Raw genomic sequence first — 23023 nt, 5'->3', positions numbered from 1 at the left:
ATTATCATCTTCTCTATGAAAATCTTTAAAAATCTGCATCTCTTCACAACAAGATGCAATGTTGAACCATACATTTTGTTTTTTTTTTTTAATTTTAATTTTCATTTAGCTGTAAAATTTAAGAGAAAAAAAAGACAAAATCTTTTTCAATTTGACTTCTTTTAATTTGTTCTTTTAGTTTCTCTTTTCATCCATCTTCAATATATTTTTTATTTATGTAAAATTTTCTCTTTCTCTCTTTACTTTTTCCACCGTCACCAATTACCAAATTTTTTTTTACACTATAAACACATTTAATAACAATAGTAACAATACAACAATTAATTTATTTAATTAAAAATTAAAAAAAAAGAAGAAGGAGATAGAAAAATAGAGATAGATGAAGGAAGAGAGATATATTGCAAAAAAAAGAAAAGAGAGGAAGTAGGAGAAGATGTGACACAGGCGAAGGTAGACTCATTGCACCTCCATCGTTAGAAGAAAGTTTGAAGAGAGAAACAGACATGAAGGGAGAGAGAGAGAGAGAAAAAGAGAGAGAGAACAAGGTCATGTGGGAATTCTTCAACTGTTGCTCCGCGACTGCAGACACAGAAAAGGTCGTGACCGAAATGTCATCAGATTTGTCAGACAATAAAAAAGAATAGATGGAGAAGGAGATGCAAAATAAAAGTTGGAGATAAAGAGAATAGTGTGAGTTTATGTTTTTGTGGGGTAAATTTGGCTTTTCAATAATAAAAAATTAAAAAGATGATTTTAATATTAAAAAAAATATAAAAAATTATTTTAAATAAAAAATTGAAATAATTTGTTTTGACTCCAAATTTTAAGAACTAAAATAATATTTATCTCTTTAGTTTACATATAAAACAAAAACAACATATTAGTCATTTTAAAATTTTTTTATGAAATTTTAAATACATATTTTATATGCGATGATTAATGTTGGCTAATTTTTTATATATAAATAGTATAATTAAAATTATTTATATTTAATAAATAAAATATTTATTAAGATGTGATTATTATGTAATAGCGTCTCTAAAATTTTGAAAAAAAAAACTAGTAAGAATACGAGAAGATTATTAAAATTTATTATTTTTATTAATTAATTAATAATAATTAAAAGTGTAAGTTAAAATATGTTATTAAATTATTAAATTAAAAAATTAAATTGAAAATTAAAAATAATAGAAAAAAGTCCCCTTTCATTTCCGGAAAACTAAAGCAATCAAAGGAATAAGTCAACTTAGTGAAGCGGAGCTAAATTTTGACCAATTAAAGCCAAGAAACGTAACGGGGACCCGTAACTCCATCATCCAAGTGGAGACAGAACTTACTCTTATGAAATCCATTTCATAGTTTACAACCTTAACTAGGAGACATTATTTAGTTACATTTGAACCAAAAGATCGATTACAATGCAAGAAAGAAAAGCACAACTAAATAGATGGATTGATTTTACACTATGAAACATGAGAGTAATGGTCAATAAGACCAGGACCAAATAGCATGATCTTCATGAGCGAATCCAAAGTTACATGAAGTCTCAGGCGGGTCGGAGTATTCAACATGCTCAAGTTTAGGGAAGATGAGGTATGGATGCAAGAGGCTCCGATTTATGAGATTCTCTTCCTCGTCCTGTGACAGATCCGATTGATCGGCCTCGAACATTCCAGAGGTTGTGTGGTAGTAGGGGCTATTTATATTGTCATCCGAATCCAGCATATCACTCTTCACTGATATCTTGGACCCTTCGCCTTCTGATGAAACTACTGCTGCGGTTGCCTCCTGCATTCCCTTTCTTTCACTCTTGTCTTCGCCTTCTTTCTCCCTTGCAACCACCTTCTCCGTCAGCCTTGCTACCTAAATTCAAACATTGCACTCATACATTCAGTTGCTCATAATTCACTCTCCAAATAATTTAATTACCCACACCTATTTTCTGCTAGAATTTGATAAGATATAAATAAAAATAGTTATACTACATGTCCATCGAAAAATTAGCTAATGCATATTAAATACATAATATATATTAAATGTATATAAATATATAAATATATAATAATGAGCACTCAGTGCTTACTTAAACTTAGGAGTTATCAAAATAATATATCAATTGAACTGTTTCGTATACATAATATTTTTTTAAAAAGATTAATATGTTGATAAACTATCCCAAAAATTGTTTGCTCTAAAAAAAGAAAAAAGAAAAAAAAGAAGAGAGTGTTGAATTTGACCTCTGCTTTCAAGCGATCTTTCTCCTTGAGGAGGTTATCGTAGTTGGCCTTAAGGGTGTCAAAGGTAGCCTGAAGGGAATCATAATCCTTCTCCAGCTGCTTCGTCTTCCACCGTGCGCGGCGGTTCTGGAACCATATCGCCACCTGCCGCGGCTGCAGCCCAAGTTCCTTCGCCAGCTTCGTCTTCCTCTCTGGCTCCAGCTTGTTCTCTTCCTTGAAGCTCTTCTCCAGGAACTCAACTTGCTCCGCCGATAGCCGCCGCTTCTTCTCCGCCGGCTGCGTCAAGTACTCCTCCATGCTCTCCTCCCCGTCCTCCTCCGCCGGGTCGTATGTCCGGAAGAACGACCCGTTTTTACACCCCTTCCCTCCTGGAACATCTTTGAAGCTCACCATGGATCGAGAACCTGATCAATTAACATGAACAATTGAACATGGCTCGTTTAAACAATTCAATTAATTGGATAATAAGATTGAACCAATCAAATCTTTGGTGAGTGCGCTTTTTTGATGAATATAAAAATATAATATTTTGAAAATTCTTGTTGTAGTGGATTAAATAGCTAGCTTAGATTAATAATTCGATGTGACAAACTTCAATCACATCATCAGAGCCATTACAGAACAACAAGCAATAACAAGTACAAGGAAAAAAAAAAGAAGAAGAAAATTACGGACCGAGAAAAGGAAGTGATGAAGATAGGAAGAGAGACGGAGGAGGAAGAGGCTGGGAAGCTTGGTTCTGATGAAGAAGAAGAGTGTTACTGTTGTTGGTGTTGGAGAAGGCAGAGCTGAAGAGCCTCCCACCCGCCATGGGTGATGATGTGTGTTAAGGGATAAAAGAAAAAGGAATGGAAGATAGAGATGGATATGTTTCTCAAGGAGCCATGGAGATGAGAACTGAAGCAAAGGATCTAAGACTTATGGCGGAAGAAGCTTGTGATTATGATCTCTGTTATGTGTGAGGTGTGAGAACACCGGCAGGGCATACCCATCACTCAGAATAGCAACAAGATTCAACAAACCCCCCCAAAAACAGAGTCTCTGTGTGACTCACTTGGAAGAAAGAAGAAAGAAGAAAGAAGAGAACTACGAGTCTCTGTTTGGACTACGGAGAGGGTGGGGTGTTGAGTTTATAATAAGAAGCCTAAGGGGGAAAGGAGGGAGGAGGGTTATTTAGTTTACTATATGATGCCCCTTTTATCACATTTAGATGTTTAATGTGGATACTGGATATGTGATGTTATTATTTTTTTTTTTTTTGGTCAGGTGATGTTAATGGTTTAGATGGTTTTTCACATCAAATCTCCTTTCTTTTCTTTTAGGCTGCGTGCGTTTGTTTCTATAATAGGATAGAACATGATACTAAAAATAGGATAGGACAAATATTAATAGATAGAAATACAAATTTTGTGTTATTATATTTTATTTAATGATAAATTAAAATAAATTATAAAAATTTAATTTATTCATATTTTTTTTATCTAAAGAATTTGAGATGAAAAATATAATAATAAAAAATATAATTATAAAAAATTAATAAAAATAATAAAAAAAATTTAAAAATAAGTTGTATTTTTTGTTAGTGTTTATGTGTCTTTATTGTTAGAATAGACACAAAATATACTAATTCAATGTCTTTAAACATATTATTTTTATCTATGTCTTCTCTGTCAAATATGATTTTATATCTCTATATCTATATCTCAAAATGTTGTCTTTCTATCTTTATAAACAGAACCTAATTACCGCTAGTTGTTTTTCTAATCTGTTCACTGTTCAGAGTTAGTTTTATTCCCCTTTTTTGTTTTGGTTCAACACGAGGAGGTTGAATAATGTTAAAACCTCGTCTAAACTTATTATTTTTTACCGTTATTTAGTTATTAATATGTAAACTTATTGATTAAAAATATATTATTATATTATTAAGCTAAAAATATCAGATTATTAATTAAAAATAATAATAAAATAAAAATACTGATCCTTAAATTTTTTTTTATTAATGTGTCACCTTTTTTAAAATTTAATATTAAAATACTACTCTTTTAAAATTATTTATTTAGATATCATTTTTTATATTATTATAATTAATTATAATTAAAAATAAAATAATAAATCAACTGCTACACTAACAAAAAGATGACAGGTAATTACTTTTTAAAAATAAAATTTTAATAATAAATTTAAAAAAAATAAGCCGCATAAGGATTATCATTTCTCACTTAGGCTGTGGAACGCAATATTGATTGATTAATTTATTATGCTTTTATGGCTGCAAGATGAGGTTAATTCTTTAATATATAATTTTATCAATATTTTTATTTTTTTATTTTTTTATGGACAGAGGTGATAAACATAAATTTAATCCTCCTACCAAGTCACCAAAAAAATCCTCCTACTAAAATTTTCTCAAGAGTCAAGAGGAAATAACTTTCCCCGGGCAACAATATAATCACATAGGCCCAATATATATGATGCTTTCCCTTGCGAAGATTCCTTATAACTTCTAACCCAAAAGCATGACAAAAAAAAATCTACTACCTGGGAGTTTTATAGGAGCACTCAAAAAAGGTCCACATCACAGTAGCTGGGCCATTGATTGAAAACTAATAGTTAGATAAAAGTAGGTCCTGACTTAAAAAAACACAAGGCTATCAAAATGCACATTGCCTATCGGGTTGTCTTGTTTAACACCCCAAATGGTTGGACTTTTGCTAAAATAATAGGCCGGTGAAAATGAGACGTTTAACAGATTTAATCTGATAAGGAAAAAACCTAGCCGTTAGCAAGTTGTTTTTCTCTCCGTACTGTGCGTTCTAATCTGCAGATACCAAGGCTCATGGCCCAACGAGCACGAACCTCCCATTAGGGAAGAAGCACCAGGAAGGGAAGGAAAGTGGAGGGAGAGTTTTCAGGAACCTCAGCGCTAACTCCCAGACATGAAGACTGGATGGAAGACATCCATGATGAAGGGCACAACACTAGAACTTATGCAAGCATGCTGAAGAGAGCCGCACCTGAGTCAGAGGATGAAGACGATTCCGAAGAAATTGGAGATGACGAGATGGACAGTGATCGATAAAACGTCCCTGAAACAGAGGAAGAAAATAAGAAAGAAGTCAATAAAGACAACAAAAACAAAGAAGAGAGCACATATATAAAAGTAGAAGACATGGGAGATGGCCTTTACAATATAGTCATAAATGAAATAGCAAAACAGGACCTTTGGAAACTTTGGTGGAATTCAATGATCATCAAACTCATGGGTAGAAAAATTAGCTATCCTGTTATGAAAAGGAGAATTGAAGCGATATGGCCCATATGGGGAAGGCTAGGCAGGCTGGACGTCGTATTGAAGCGATATGGGGAAGGCTAGGTGGGCTGGACGTCATAGACCTGGGCCATGATTTCTATCCACTATCAGAAAAAAAAAGGTTTTTAGCGATAAATTTTTAGTGGCAATAATATTATTGTTACAATTTCTTTCCTTAAAAAAAATTCTTTTAGCGGCAATTGTACATTGGAATTTTTTCACTTATAAAATAAAAAAAATTATTATTTTCTCAAACATGATTTTTGGACTTTAATTCTTAAAATACGACTTCTTTTGGCATTTCCGACGAACTCTATAAAAATTAGTAAGTTTGCCTAGCAAACTCCCTTTTAAGTTTTTTCAAATTCACGTTTTTATTCCATTATTATCATCTCCAAATAGTATATAGATCTACAAACAGTATATAGAAGTACACAAAAATACATGGACAACAAGCATGACTTCTTTAAGAATTTTTTTAATTATAAATAAAAAAGCCATATTTAACAATTGTAAGAGTATTATTATCGTCTCTAAAAATATATAAGTACGCCGGAATAAAACATATTTAACAAAGACTTTTTTATCTATAAATTAAAAAATATATATATAATTCTTGTTAACAATCCACTTCAAATATATCATATTGGAAAGTTAACAATGGTAACCATTATTATGGTTACACAAAAAGTACACAGGATAACAATCCTCGTTATTTTTGGGAATTATATATTATTTTTTTAATTTATAAATAAAAAATCTTTGTTAAATATGACTTATTCCGATGTATCTATATATTTTTAGAGACGATAACAATACTTGTCATTGTTAAATATGGCTTTTCTTTATTTATAATTAAAAAAAATTCTTGAAAAAGCCATGTTTGAAAAAATAATAATTTTTTTTATTTTATAATTGAAAAAAATTCATTATACATTTGTCATTAAACTTTGGTTTCTTTGGAACATGGAGACTATGAAACTTTGGTTTCTTTGGAACAGTTAAAGTCCTCCTTCCTCGTGAACAAGGTTTTGAATTGGAAGCAGCGCCGTTACTTGTAGGTGAAGAAGCATCATTTTGACGTGGCTTTGTTGTGTCCTTTGGTTTCGCAATCTTTGAAGGCTTTTCAAGAATAACACTTAGTTTACAAGGCGTTCCAAGGACAACTTTTCCTTTCTTCCTAGACAAAGCACTGCAATAAGGCACTTATGTTGATCAATTCCCAAAAAACATAATAAAACATACATAGATACACTATGAATATGATAACTGCTTACTTACCTTGGAGGCTTAACAGCTTTAAGATGCATCAGTTGGGGTGTTGCTAACTTGTATCCATGTCCAGGTGTATTTTCCAGATCAACTTATTTCTTAAGTTTAGGATCAGGACGTTGTGTTGCTTGACCTAACTTTGTACTCTTTGTACCCTAACTTTTGCAATTCACTAACTATTTCTTACAAACTCCATTCATCGAGCTCATAATGGTGAAATCTGAGTCCCCCATCACTACAGGTATTAAAAACAGAAACATAATCTATTTTAAAGCAACATCATCACAGCCACAACAATCAACATTCAAGAATAAACAAAATTCATCATCCAATGCTATAATAGTTCCATTCAAGCACATAATTAGAAAAATAGGTTCAAAATTGAAGTCATCCTAATTTAGCATACATCCAGAACATGGAAAAGAATCAAGGCAATGATTGTGAAACCATCAACACAATTTATTATTTGAACATGGAACCTATCATAAGATAAATCCCCAGCTCAAATCTTGCGATACATCTTCCCATCTTGCTTAATTCCGTAACCCAAAACATGAAAACAAAACCGTCGATTTATACATCTTCACAAAATTAAACTATTGCAAATAACACTTTTACACTTTTACAAATTCTCCATTGAAAGCAGAATCCATTTAAAGTAGCACCATCACAGCAACAACATTCAACCAATGCCATATTTAAAATAAAAACATAAACATCAACTTTTAAAACTAAAAAAAGGAGGTTTTTTTGTCACCTACTTGCAGAAAGTTCGAGTGCAGGCGGATGGAGCAGAGGCACAACACGGGGACGGAAGGCCAGGCGCTCGGAGGCTCGGCAAGGTGCGGCGTGGTGACTCCAGGCGAGGGGCTTCACCGCGAGGGATGGAGATGCCTTGGCTGGACAAACAGTGGAGAAGACCTCCGACAACAACAAAGCAGATGGCCCCAACGCAGAGGGAAGACAACGGAGAGCACACCAGCAAGCGTCCGTTGCAGTCGATGCCAGACACAAACACCGACGACGGACCAATGCAGCAGATGCAGAAGACGAGAGCAGCTTAGGTTTCCTTTTTTTCTTAGGAATGAAATGCGAGGGGTTCTTTGGGTATTTGGGAAAAATTCAGATTAGTTCACCTAGTCACTCCAGTTAAATAAATATTTTTTTTTATCAAGAATATTCTGTTATCTCAAATGGCAGGGATTTAATTGAAAAAAAAATTAAGGTACAAGAATCCAATTGAAAAAAAAATATAGAAACTTAATTAAAAATTTGATAAAACTATAGGGATCTGCAAAGCAATTAAACCATTAAAAAAATCCAACACTTTATAAAACTCTTTTTCAAATAATAACCATCGATGTGAGACTTCTTTTTAAGTATTAGTGCTGCAAAAACTTATAACATCAGTCTCCTCGATCTGATCACATATCAGTATTATGCGAAGCAACGATTGATTCCTATTATTCTCGCTGACACGAACAAATTATTACACACTCTAATTTGGAGTAACTAGCTAAAAAATCCTGGTATTATTGGATGATTGGTATATTATCTAGTGGTCTTGAAGGGGTCCATGGTGAAATAAATGTAGATTAATCGCGCAAAACATGCTTTAGTCTTGAGTCGTTGTGTTTTTGATACCGAGTGTGAAAGGCAAGTTATATGGAGTCACACATTAACAATTAACAACTTATAATCTTAGTTTGGTGATTATTCTCGTGAATATATTTTTATATGAAAATAATATTATCAATTGTTTAATAGTTTAATAAATTTGATTAAATTATTTTTATATAAAAATATCTTTATTAGAATAACCACTTTTTAGTTTTCACTCATATAGTACTTATTACAAATAAAACTCTCCTTTTAGGTAGAATAATTTTAATCATCGATGAAAAAAATATATAATTAATATACATATATATTTGGATAAAGCACACAATTAAACCAAATCCAACTCAATATTATACAATATACCTAAATAAAAAAATATTATATTGATCTTTCCAATCATCTCTCTATGTAAATCGAATGAGTTAGACTAGATTTAGATGCTCTATGTAAATCAAAACAGTCTGGTTCGATTTATGCAAACATATATGCTATCCTAGTAAATCTAATCATCCTGTTTCGATTTAGCCTATCTTAATAAATCTAATCTACCTGTTTTGATTTAGTCTTGCATGTGAGTCCATAATAATTTGAAACAACATGTTTCAATTTACACCCAGTGTGTTGCCCATAGTAATTCGACTATGGCTGTTTCGAATTACACACTGTTTCTTGCCCATGGTAATTCGAATGAGTCTAATTAGATTTACTAGGAGGATCTCTATAAATAGAGTTCGAATTAAACTCATTCGAATCACGAATTCAAAATCCCGCCCCACCAAATAACCTCAGTCCAAACACTCCAACATTTGAAAAATCACCTGACGGGGGATAATTCGGACTAGTGATGGATCTAAAAAATTTTGACCGTGGGGACAAAATATATATAATTTGATAATAATTTTTATAATAAAAGTATTAATTTATATAAAAAATTAGCTATGAAATTATCTACTATAAATTTGTGTATAAATACATATATTATTTAATTTAATTTTAATGTGTATTTTGTATTTTAAAATTTATATTTTAAGATTTATTCTGTATAAATAATTATTTTATGTATACGTAACATAATTATTATTGTAATTATATTTTGTTATTGTAAAATACAATTAGGTTTCAAAATATCTAATTACAAATTAAAATACTAAAATAGTAATTTAAATAATAACATATAATTTAAAATTTAATTTTTTATATTTCATATTTTGAAACCTTGACAATATAATCAAAATGTCTTTTATATATATATATATATATATATATATATATATATATATATATGTCATTAAACAATAATTTAAAACTCAACTTTTATACAATTAGCTCTTGATAATATTTATAGTTGAAAAAGCTCATTTAATTAGTGTAGTTGTTATGAAAAAACTAAAGCTAATTTCAAAAGAAGAAACACAAATGGATAGATAATATTCTTTCGAGTCGATTTTTAAGAAAGAACAACAATCTTATTTAAATTTAAAAATTGATCATTATAATAGATATCTAATATGAAGTTCTCAAATTAATTATCAAGTGTCGAAAGTTGAATAAAAAATTATTATGGGGTCAAATTTAATAATTTAGTGGGGGCAAATAAATATTATTATTATATACTACTCAATAAAATTTCAAATCGTAGTGGGGGCGCTTGCCCCCACATCTTATAGAGTAGATCCGTCCCTGATCCGGACTGTCTTTATTGTTTGGACGGAGTTGTCCATATTGCTGGTGTCATCAATGAAGAGGTTAGTGCATACATTTTTTTTAAATAATTAAATGTTTTACTTTAATTTTTTTGTCTATTTTAATGATGCTCATTATTACAATTGTTAAAGTAGATAGAGTGGTTAGATTAGTGGCTTAATGATCTCTAGAGGTTTGACCGAGCAAGTTCTAATTTGGATAGTAATTACAAATCAGTAGAAGAATATGAGTAGTGAAGATAATGTGCAGTGAAACTTAGTTAGAGTAAGAGTAGTCAATGGAATCGATGTTGTGATTTGGATTGTTAGTAAAAAAATTTTATTAGTATTAAACTTATTTTTATTAGGCCCAATTTGATGAATATATGATTTTATTTTGTGTTTGTACCCGTAACATTATTTAGTTGCGTATATGGCATTATTTGGATTAAGAGATTCATTAGATGCTATTTTTTTATAAATATGTTTTGATGTGGTCGTAAGAGACAATTTGTTATATTGTTTATGTAGCCTCACCGATGCATCGGTAGCATGGGACGACAGTAGGATATGCGCTTGGACGAGAGAATCGTTTCGTACTTACAGATGACTGGTTTATACCATCTTGCAAGGCTGAACGAGACTTGGTTTAGGTTGGATGAGCTATTGATGAGTGCATTCGTGGAAAGATGACATCCGAAGAGGCACATATTTCATATGCCGTTCGGAGAGTGCATGATTACATTACAAGACGTGGCATACTAGTTAGGGCTACCGATTGATGGATAGTACATCAGTGGATGCCTGACGGAGTTTGAGCGATACATCGAGGGTGGTCACCCAGCTTGGGTGTGGTTTCAGGAGCTGCTGGGTGTTTTGCCTCCTGCGAACTACATCGACAAATTTACGGTGAGATGCAGTTGGATGTAGGACACATTCGGAGAGATTCCTGGTGGTGCCAACGATGCCACTACTGAGTCCCTGAACTAGACGCTCCATCACGCCCCGCTGGATTACTACCTGCTATGTCATCACCACCATCATCGACAATGATGTCCGGCTCGATATCATCCCACAGTACATCCTCTATATCATCCAGTGTTCCACCCTGTAATGAAACTGGTGTCGTATCAGTAATACCTACTTCTTCGTCACCACTGCAGGTTAGATCAGCTGCGAAGGACGGTGAGGCAACCAACATTGCCTCAGGTGCAATCACAGGCACGAATGAGGAGGCACCACTATGCCTCAAACTAGAACAAACTCCCGTTGCTGGAGCTTGGGGATTCCGATTCGAACCACCTGAGCTGGAGACCACATCTACAAGCTTGGCCAACAGCTCAGAGGTCCTAACATCGGGAAACTGACGACAATGGAATAGAACTTCCAAATCTTCGTCATTTCCTATGACGAACGAATCTTACTTGACGTCATCCCGCAAAATTGAAATCGAAATTCTATAGAATAACTTCTCAATCCGTTTCACGCCTTGCAACCCCGGTTTTTGGATTATAGAGTTCAGGAACTCAGTAAAACTGGTTGAAGGTTTCAAAAAATACTAAGGGGATCCTTATCAGTAAATTTAATTCCAGAACGTGTTTTTTTCTTAATCGACCCTCTATAGTGCACCAATACTAGAAAACTATCCTCACTAGCTATTGTGTTTCACTCTCATACAGAATTCACGTTCATATCATATTTATATAGGTTAGCCTCATAGTAAATCTAATTTGCGTAGTTCGATTTATGTATGCATGTTAATCTAATAAGTACCATTCAAATTATATAAGGACAGTGACAGTGTTAAATCGAAACAAGTTGATTAGATTTACTAGAGCAGGCTAAATCGAAACATGGTGATTAGATTTACTAAAACGGCATGCATACATGCATATATCGAACTAGTCTGTTCCGATTTACATAGAGCAGCTAAATCTAGTCTGCCTCATTCGATTTACATAGAGAAGTGATTGAGAAAATCCATGTAACGTTTTTTCATTTGAGTGAATTATGTAATATTGAGTTGGGTTTAGATTAATTGTGTATTTTACCCTTAAGTTTTCATTGTAATAAAGGTTAAACAAATATTTTAGAATGAAATAATTTCTCCAACAAATTCATTCTGATCTCCATTTAAATAAACAAAGTCTCTACCTAAAAGAAACAAAAAATGCAATCAAACAAAGACAAAGGGTGAGCAACGGCAGGAAAATCGACGTCCAAATGGATTAAAGTAGTTATATTTATTTCTCTCACTAGAATAAAATTCTTTTCAGTTTTAACTAAAAAATAATTAAAATAATAAAACACATAACTAAATCTAATCAGCCTGTTTCGATTTATGCATGCATGCATGCTGTCCTAGTAAATCTAATCACCCTGATTCGATTTACTAGGACAGCATGCATGCTTGCATAAATCGAAACAAGGTGATTAGATTTACTAAGACAGAATGCATACATGCATAAATCGAAACAGCCTGATTAGATTTTGAAGGTTATAGAAGGCTTAGAGAAGGGGGGTTGAATCTATGGCCTTTTTTATATTACTGAAATAACCCTTTAAAACAAACTTTCACTTCTGATTCTGTTTAAATTCAGCGGTGGAAAATTTATGAGACAATTTATTTTTATCTCATGAATATCAGAAAACAGAACAGAGTAGGAAGACAAAAGCTGACACCATCATGTATCCTAGTTCAGTTGCCTTGTGCAATGCAACCTACATCCAGTCTCTACCACAACAGTAGTGGAATTTCCACTATAGTTAAAGTATTACATACACCAATTCCACAGGATTAACACAATTCTTTCACTCTCAAGTTCTAACCTAACTTGACTTGGTTATGCTAATATCTAACTATTCACTCTTAGTGCTCACCCAACTAAGAAAGGGGTACCTCACATGTACAAGATATAAGACACAGACTTAACCTAAAGAAACTTGAAATAACTCTAAGCTTTTCTCTCAAGTGTATCACTTAGCCTCTTTTCACTCATTGACTTTTACTTGAGCTCTCTAATTATGTATTTTCACTCAAGAAATTACAGAATGATAAACATTAAAAAGAAATATAATCTGTAAAACATGAAGGAGATTGACTCTTCAACAGCCTCTTTGCTATGTGATAAACCAGATTTGCTAGCCTCTGATTCAGTTCTTCATTTTGGCAGAATGCTCCTTTGACTAGGAAGCACTGTCGAAGTTGATGAACTTCTTCAAAGAGCTCTTCTCAGAACATGAATCTCAATAACACTAGTTTTCTCTTATTGGCTTCCGAATTATCAAAACTCTTCTTTTGTATCTCCTTGCATTTTGCTGAGTTACTCTCTCCTAGGTCAACTCCTTGAGCTGTGTGCTTCACCAACTCATCACATCACCTTTTTCAGTTAATCCTCAAATTAGGAACTTTGTTTCTGACCTTCTTTATTGACTGAAAGCCACAGGACAACAAACACAAATTTTCAATAGTAAACCAAATCTTGGCCATTGAAACACAACTTGGTCCACAAGACACACTTATAGCCGTAGATGCGCAGCAGTGTAGAACATAGAACACTTTTTTTCATTTATCCAAAAATGGTAAAGCAGAAGATTTGAGATGAAGAGAAGAAAGTAAGTTGCATGCAAATGGAAATAAATCACATTTAATTTATGACTCAGTTTAATATGGATTGATGTGGGTGATTAGATCTTTGCTTTATGATTAAGCTTTTTCTTTCTTTTTTCTCCGATAAAATGAGCAAGAGGAACAAATATCTCTTTCTTTTATTTTGTTGCTGACCGAAGCAATAAGAGATAGTGTAGACTTCAAACTTGTATGAGAAGCTTGGTGGGATCAACTTGGGTGAGCAACTCGGGCTTGGGTTGGCTTTCTTCATATTCAGCCCAAGTGATTTCTTTGCTTAACAACTTTGGGCTTTTAGTATTTTATAGCCTACTTTGTTTTTGGTTTGATTTCCATCATTTTGGGCTGCTGCAACTATATTTCTTTGTTCTAAATTAATTTGGGCTTTATTTGAAAGTGCAGCACACTATGAAAGCTTCAGATTTTTGTTCCATTTATTTGGGCTGTTGCATTATTGAAATTTAGCCTGCATCACTTAAAACAAAATTATCAAAACTAATTGGGTTGTTGGCCGAATAAAATTAATATTTGTCATCATCAATTATGTTAGTTGATTTCTTAATTCAACAGATTTACATGGAGAGCTAAATCTAGTCTGACTCACTCGATTTACATAGAGAGGTGATTGGGGATATCTATGTAATATTTTTTTATTTGGGTGAATAGTGTAATATTGAGTTGAATTTGGTTTAATTGTGTGTTCACTACAAGAAAGAAGGTCTATGGCCACGCTTTTTTTTCCATGCTTTAAAAGCGTGGCCAAAAGTGATCAATGACCACGCTTTTATGAGGGTGGCAATTGAAGAGAGACTTGGTCATATTTTTTTGATACGCTTCAAAAGCGTGACGAAAAGAGTCAATGGCTACGCTTCTATAAGGGTGGCAATTGATTAAAAATTTGGCCACATTTTTTTTGTTATGCTTAAAAAGCGTAGCCATAGAGAGAAACAGGCATGCTTTTAAAGCGTGACGACAGAGTTTTATTATAGTTTTGAATAGAGTAGTAACTCTTAAATAACAAGAGAATAATGTAATTTTACATTGCAGGTGAGTTTGAATGGTTCTGGAGCTGTGGGTTGTGGCTTCATCAATTCCCAGTTTATCAGCTTTCTTCGGAAGCAGCTTGAAGAAGGTTATATCAAGAATCCCCAACAGCAGCAAGGTTTCCTCCGGAAGCTTCAGGATTGTGGCGATCAATGAGGACAGGCAAACAGATAAGGACAGATGGAAATGGTTGGCCTATGATATGCAAGACATCACAAGAGGGAAGGGTATTTTGTAGTTTTTAATGTGTATTTTGTAGTTTTAAAGGAAGTAGATAATGTAATAGTTGTTGGAATTGTAATGCATGTATTACAAATTCATGGGTTGTTGTTATCACTTTGATTTTTTGTTAGAGCTTGTCATGTGATCAACCACTATATTTGGTATACAAGTTTATGAAGGTTTTATATTGTCTAAATTTTACATTATCTATGAATTTTGTTAGGTTTTATTACGAAAATTAAAAAAAAAAACAATTGAACTTGAACAAATTTATAGCCATGCTTTAAAAGCGTATCTATTCCATACAGCAGCCCTTTTTCGCCATGCTTTTAAAGCGTAGCCATATCTCTAACTTTTAGCACACTTTAAAAACGTAGGCGTATCTCTAACTATTGTCAAGCTTTAAAAACGTGGTCGTATCTAACTACTAGCACGCTTTAAAAGCGTAGCCATATCCTCTCGTATACGGTCATGCTTAAAAGCGTAGTAATATATAAAAGCGTGGCAACAAAAAAAGCGTGGCGATAAAGCAACCGGCACGCTAGTAGATGTGACCTTTTCAAAAGCGTGCCGGTTGCTCAAAAAACGTGACAAAAATCTATCGCCACGCTTTTTTCCACTTTCTGCCACGCTTTAAAAGCATAGCAAAATCCTGGTTTCTTGTAGTGGTTTTACCCAAAACTTAAGTTTCAATGGTGAAACCTGTATCTTGTTATTCTTGCTAAGAAAAATTAAAAAGTTTTTGGCCGAGAAATATATTTGTATACGAGCTTCGTAGAGCGAGTGAGAGATAAATCCATATATAGTACCAAAAACATGAAAAATCATAGACAAATAATAAAAGAGATATGGTTGTTGGCTCGTTTCTCATTGGTTGAATCACAAATCGGATCTAGTCACCTATCCAAAGGTTGAAGATGATACTACTATTGTGTGAATACCAGTTACGAGCAATAGTGCGTGAACATATAGATAGTTATTATGGGCTCAAAATTTGAATTTTTTTTTCCCAAAATTAAATTCTAGTTGAACTTAAATTATTAGTAAAATTTATTTAATTATTTCAAATGTCAAAAATATGTTTTTGTGTATTTTAACTTTCTCTACAAATTTAATCAGCCTGTTTCGATTTATGCATGCATGTCTAGAACAGCATGCATGCATGTCTGATTAGATTTACTAAGACAGCATGCATGCATGCATAAATCGAAACAGACTGATTAAATTTACATAGAGAGCTAAATCTAATTTGACTCATTTGATTTTCATAGAAAGGTGATTAGGGACTGGGGAGATCCATGTAACATTTTTTTATTTGGATGAATTGTGTAACATTGAGTTGGGTTTGATTTAATGGTATATTTTACCCTAATTATTTTAGAAGTTATTTATTTAGTGTTATATATATATATATATATATATATATATATATATATTGAATAATTTGATAATTAATTTTTAGTATATATAAAATATTTTTATAAATTTAGTCAATATATATACACCAATAAATTTATAAAAATATTTTATGTTCTTTAAAAATTAATTATTAAATTAATAAAAAAATATATAATATTTTAATTTTTAAATTTTAAATTTTAAATTTTAATCATATATTTTAAATTATTTAAAAATTAATTCTTTAATTTATACTATTTATTTATATTTATATTATGACGAAACAAGTTTTTTCTTTTATTATTATTTTCATAAGACTTGAATAAATTTGAATATAAGTACTTCTGCTCGAGAAGAATCTAATATGCAACCCTTGAATTAACCAAATTGATTCCAAATCCATATGGATATATTCTAATCGGATAAATAAAATTCCAAGAGATAAAATATATTTGATCCGGCATATATATATATAATATAACACAGATAATTAATAATGAACTTTATCCACAGTACAATAATGCAACAAGACATAGCTATCACTATACTGTGGCATGGGTTCAAGGGACAGATGGAATGACACCCATTAGCCCGCTAAAAGAGTGGGAAACATTGTGGGGAAGAAGACAAATAGTTTCAGGCTATTCATCTGCAACCGTGTTCTCATGCTTCCCACAAAGTTATTTTTTTAATTATGTCAAAAGGCAAATGTTTTCTCGTAATAAAATAAAGTTAGGACGATTTATTTAAATAAAATAATTAGAATTTATATTTATGTAAATACACTAATTCTGAATTGATTATATGTGTGTTCTATTTTAAATTTATACAAACTGCAGAACTCCTATTATATTTTGCCATTTATATATAAATTGTGAAATTTTTACCATAATTTATGAAGAGACAAATTTAACATATATAAACTGAAAAACTTCTATTACGATTTATGAAAAAACATGTTTGATCATAAACTGTCTATTCTTATCATAGTTTATGAAAAACTACGTCTCTATGTATACTAGCTGAAGAAAATTATTTTGGTAAAAAAATTATTTTTTTCTTAACATAAAGATAATATCACGGTTAAAAAAAAATATTTTGGTAAAAGGTAAAGATTATTCTTTTAGAATAAATGGAAAACCTAAAAAAAATTATAATATACGATGCATATATTTTTTAAACATTTAAGTATAAATTTTTATTTTTCACTCCATTTTATTTTTTATTAAAAAATTTCTTTAAAATAAACCTAAGTATCCAAAGTCTAGAACAATTAAAAAAAATACAGCTAGAAGCTAAGCCTAGAACAATTAAAAAAAAATATAATTCTTTATTCACAAAAAGATCATTTCCTATCTGAAATCATAAGATAAAAACCAAATGAATCAGATAAAAACCTGAACCTATTCGTGATTTACTAGTATACATAATCACACACTTAAATTCAAAAAAGGAAATGCTAGATAAATAATAACCATTTTAAATAATATAAATAATTATTAATTAAATAAAAATATATTATATTTTTAAATTAATTATCTAAATTTTAATATTAAAATAACTATCCATATATCTAATGAAATGAACATCTAGTATATTTATTATTTATATTATTTAAATATTTTCATTACCTACCTGCATCTTTCATTCAAAAAATCCCCACTGCTATCACTTTAACATGGTTCACGGTATTTCATTTTTACGTTACAATAACTAATTATAGTTTAGTAAGATGGTTCGCACTTACATTTTTTATTGATTGATCGATCCTAATAAACACTCTTTACATAATAATTACTAAGAGAAAAATTACAATTAATTTATCTCAATAAAGACATTTTTATTATTTATTTATTATCTAGACTTATTTATATCAACAATAACAATAACAAAATCTTATCCCACTAAATAGAATTTATTATATAAATCAAATAATGCTATTGAATTCTATTATCGTTTGATCATCTTATAAATGATCTTTCTAGATTTTTTTCTCTTTTTCACCCCTTGTTTATCTTTATTTTATTTCATCTATTTTTTTGACTGAATACTTTATTAATTTTCTTTTCACATATTTAATCTACTTAAAATATGATTTTATCATCTTTTCTACAATGAATACTATTCCAATTTTTTCTCTCTTATATAGAGACATAACTCTTTGTAAATCGTGATAAAAATTTTATAATTTATGTGTAAATCGACCTTTTCATAAACAGTGGTAAAAATTTTATGGTTTACGTGTAAATTCGTTTTTTTATAAACTGTAATAAAAAGTTTAGGATTTATATGTAAATAATAAAATATGATACAAATTTTGCGATTGGTATAAATTTAAAATAAGACTTGCATATAATCAATTTAAAATTATTATATTTACATAAATATAAATTTTAAATATTTTTATTTAGATAAATTATCTTTGATGAGATAGAAGAAACTATTGCATATGGATATATAGTAGAAATAATGGGGTAGGGTCAATGGTGAGGTACAAGCCATTTATGTGAGGGGCTTTTGGCCACTCAACTTGGACATGACATAATGAAAATAATTGGAAAACAATAAAAAAATTAGTCTAAATAATTTAAGTTATTTTATTTAATATTTATAAATTATTATTAAAATAATGATATAATTTTAAATATAATAAATATATAATTATAAATATTATGTATATAAAATTATAAATATTATATTATATATGAAATAATTTTAGATATTATTTTTTAAATATTATTAAATAATAAATCAATCATATATAGAGTAAGTGTTATTTAAACACACAGTAAGGGACATTAATTATTATGAAATTTGAAGTGTACGGAGCTCCTTAAATATTAATTGGTAAAAGAAAAAAAAAATATTTTCCATCAGGGATGACAATTTGATATGATCGCTTTAAATGGGGTGAGTTTTTGAACGATTATTTAAGTTTTGGGATGGGCATAAACCTGATAATAATTGTTGGGGCATAGAATGAGTATAACTGCATAAGAAACAAGAGAAAGTAGAGGGAAATAACCTTTATTTTAGTAATGTAAACAATAAATTAAAAAAATTAATTATAATTTTAAAATTTAAATTTTAAATTAATTAGATTTATTCGTGTTTAATAAATTTAAACTTGGACATACAGAAAATACTAAATAATTTTAAAAAAATAAAAAAATAAAAAATACGAGATTAATGAAAACTCCATATCAAAGCAGATTTTTTTAAGGGCAATTTACTAAAATAAAACTTTTGAGTTTCAATATTACCAGAATACAACTTTTGAATCCTTGATACGAAAATGCAATTTTTCCTAATTCTATGTAATCTGTGGGAGGAGTACGACGGATTCTGAATGAACGCAAATTGTGGTTGGAGTTCCACGGTTTATGTTAAAACGCCAATGCATGAAAATTGTGGTAGGGATTCCACGGTTTCTGTTTGAATGTGCAATGAGCATAAACCGCTGTAGGGGTTCAGCAGTTTATGCATGGACCTATTTCGCCTATAAATACCCACCCAGGAGAACTATTGTGATGTAGAAAGTCATTTTCACTTGTTCAAAAATGAGTGAGGAGAGTTTTTTGGTCCTAGTCCACACCTCTGGAAAAATTAAAAAAAGCGAAAGGCATGGAGTTAAGTTCACTGACAAAAAATCGGTTAGTGTTTTTGTGCGTTCCACGATGACTTTGTCAGAACTAAAGATGAGCATTTTGCAAAAGGCAGTGCTGTGTAGGTCCAAGTGGGTGAAGAAGCTGTTTTACAACATTTCGATTGCAGTTGTTTCAGCTGGGGTGCAGTATGAAACATTTGTGATAGGGTCGGACGAAGACATAGTGATTTTGTTTCATTGTCGGCGCAGTTTTCTGGAAGTGAGAATACACAAGCTTTTTACCAAGTTGGAAGATAGTTTTGATAGTTCTGGTGCATCGGTGCCAAATCCTCAGTCGATGACAGTCGGGGGTGCATTAACTTCGATGCTTGTCGTTGCAGCTGGTGGTCTGTTGGCTGAACCTCCATCTATTCCACCAGCGGCAGCTAGGTCACCTGGTTTGATTCTTGGATTGTTTGGTGAGGGTGAGCCGGATCATATTGAGAATGCGATGCGAGAGGATGATCCGGATGATGAGCCAGATCACATATTGGGAGACAGTGAGGAGGATACTCCGAGGACGCCACCAGTATGTCTGAGGCCATCGAGTTCTGGTTTAGGCCAACAACTGCCACATTTCTCCACGTTGAATATATCGAAGCAATCGGCCAGCACCCGGACATAGATCCCACCTCTGGGAGGCAGGGGTTACTCAAGGGAAATCCTTCTGGAGACTTTCAGATTGGCCAATCTTTCTAAACTAAGGAGGAAGCTGTGTTGAGTGTTAAGGATTATAGCATCCATCGTGGAGTTCAGTATCGGGTGATGGAGTCAGATCATCTAAAGTTTCATAGGGGATGCAAAGAGTTTGGGAATGGCTGCACGTGGTTGATTCGCATCACACTTCGACAGCCTAAGGGTACTTAGGAGGTTAGAAGGTACAACAGACCTCACACTTGCTTGGCGACGTCGATTTCCAGCGACCATCGACAACTTGATCACCATGTCATTTGTGCCAGGATATTTCCATTGGTGAGGGCAGATGAAGCGGTTACGATAAAGGTGCTACAAGAAGCTACAGAAACAACGCATGGATTCAAGCCAAGTTATAGGAAGGTGTGGATGGAAAAACAGAAAGCGTTGCACAGATATATGGGGATTGGGAGGAGTCCTATGCCAAGTTGTCACGTTGGATGCTAGGGGTACAAGCCACGATGGACGGAACCGTGGCAGTGTTGAAGACTTCTCTGGTGCGTATTGATGATCAGATTGATGAGTCTGCGAGGTACTTTCATAGTCTTTTCTGGACATTCCCTCCATGCATTGAAGCATTTAGGCATTGCAAGCCACTAGTTAGCATCGACGGGACTCATCTTTGTGGGAAGTATGGTGGGACTTTAATTTTAGCAATCGCGCAAGATGGAAACTCAAATATCTTGCTCGTAGCCTTTTTTCTCGTGGAGGGGGAGAATGTGGAGTCTTGGGCTTTTTTCTTATCCCACTTGCATCAACATGTGACTCTCTCCTCCCTACGGTCGAATGTCGGTAAATACGTGGCCCACCTGAACGAAGATATGGTTAAATAATCAAATAAACTGATAACAGATAAGTTAATTACTTTAACCTAAAAAAGAAAACCGGATTTCTAATTTTCTTGAGTATCGATACCTGGAAGCCAACGGAAAAGAAAAATCGTCGAATCCACGCGATCTAAGACTAGAAAACCGCCAGAAGATTCACGATGGCAGTAACTGGAGTGGGCCGGCCAAGTTCGTCACATTCCTGTTCGCAACCCGACACATACATCGATATAGCCAGGCTAATGCTACCGAAGCCCAACTGTAACTGCCCATGTCATCAAGTCTCACCACAAAGGGCAACCACCAAATATGAACCCGATTTCCACTCTTATCACCGAACAACTGAGTGGATAGCAGCAGCATAATATAGGCCCGTGCATATATCCGTATAGTATCCTCAGTGGCATCCTTGGGCAGCACCCTGAATCTCTCATGAAACTAGGTGAAGTGAACCGTAAACTGCTTCACCTTATTCGGTGGGGGAAGCTCGCCAAAGAGTTCTTGAAACCACTCCCAAGCGGGTCGGCCATCCTCCGTCAGCTTCTCAAAATCTGTCAGGCAACCGGATACAAGTAAACCATCCACGGGAAACCGCAGCTGGTATGCAACATCCTGCAGCGCGATGATGCACTCCCCAAATGGCATATGAAAGGTGTGCATCTCAGGACGCCACCTCTCAATTAATGCGCTGACGAGGGGTTCATCCAACCAGAACCACCTCGTGTTGAGCCTCGCCAGGTGGTACAGACCTGCCTTCTCCAGATACAGTATGATCCTGTCATGCAGAGGCATGTTCTGTTACCTCCGGACACTAGTGATGCACCTACTAGGCTATAACAGGTGAGATGAAAAACCAAAAACCAAGTGAGATTGCATCACTAACAACAATTCTATGTTCAAATTAATAAGGCTATAATATAAGACATGAATCTTTAATTCAACATAAGCAATTACTGAACATAACATGATATAATCTAAATCGAACGTTCAACAAAGCTAAAAAACACTTATAATTTTTTAAATTTAAGAGTGAAAATATAACCACGAGGTTCAACTTACAAAATCTACTTTTTAAACCTACATGTTTAAAAGTTCAAATTTCAAAACTTTGTTTTCAAACATGAACGCTTAGAAAACATCAAATTTGAGTTTGAACCCTATATTTTAATTACGAGAGAAACAATACTCTACTTAAACATTTGGACCTATCTCCTAATTTCAAAATCCTAGTCCTAATTAACAAATCCTAATCCTAAATAATCCTAATCATAAACCTAAATGATCCTAATTCGTAACCTACATTTCTCTATTAAATGAAATACAATGAATAAAATATAGCAGGCTTACCTCTTCGTTGATGCTGCCGGTTATGTGAGCAACATCATTCAGATAAAGACTGCGTTTGTCTACCATGATCCCGACCCAAGAAAATTTTCAAACACTC

General features: G+C 32.6%; 2 protein-coding genes across 2 annotated transcripts; both read right to left on the bottom strand.

Annotated features, from left to right (window-relative positions):
- Positions 1 to 1185: 1185 nt before the first annotated feature.
- Positions 1186 to 3427, bottom strand: LOC130937943 (homeobox-leucine zipper protein HAT5-like). Its single transcript, XM_057867117.1, has 3 exons — positions 2913 to 3427; positions 2238 to 2641; positions 1186 to 1863 (listed from the first exon to the last, which is right to left on the bottom strand). The coding sequence occupies exons 1-3, from the start codon at positions 3046 to 3048 to the stop codon at positions 1486 to 1488; spliced, it is 918 nt and encodes a 305-aa protein (XP_057723100.1). The 5' UTR covers positions 3049 to 3427; the 3' UTR covers positions 1186 to 1485.
- Positions 3428 to 20839: 17412 nt separating this feature from the next.
- Positions 20840 to 22371, bottom strand: LOC130935549 (protein MAIN-LIKE 2-like). The gene is made up of 3 exons (XM_057865345.1): positions 22033 to 22371; positions 21829 to 21921; positions 20840 to 21064 (listed from the first exon to the last, which is right to left on the bottom strand). Exons 1-3 carry the CDS (start codon positions 22369 to 22371, stop codon positions 20840 to 20842), a joined length of 657 nt encoding a protein of 218 aa, XP_057721328.1.
- Between the last annotated feature and the right edge of the window lie 652 nt (positions 22372 to 23023).

Source organism: Arachis stenosperma, chromosome 1, assembly GCF_014773155.1.
Source record: "Arachis stenosperma cultivar V10309 chromosome 1, arast.V10309.gnm1.PFL2, whole genome shotgun sequence".
In the NCBI taxonomy this organism is placed as follows: Eukaryota; Viridiplantae; Streptophyta; class Magnoliopsida; order Fabales; family Fabaceae; genus Arachis; species Arachis stenosperma.
Note: the sequence above shows the minus strand (reverse complement) of the source record. Positions and strands in the feature narration are given on the sequence as shown.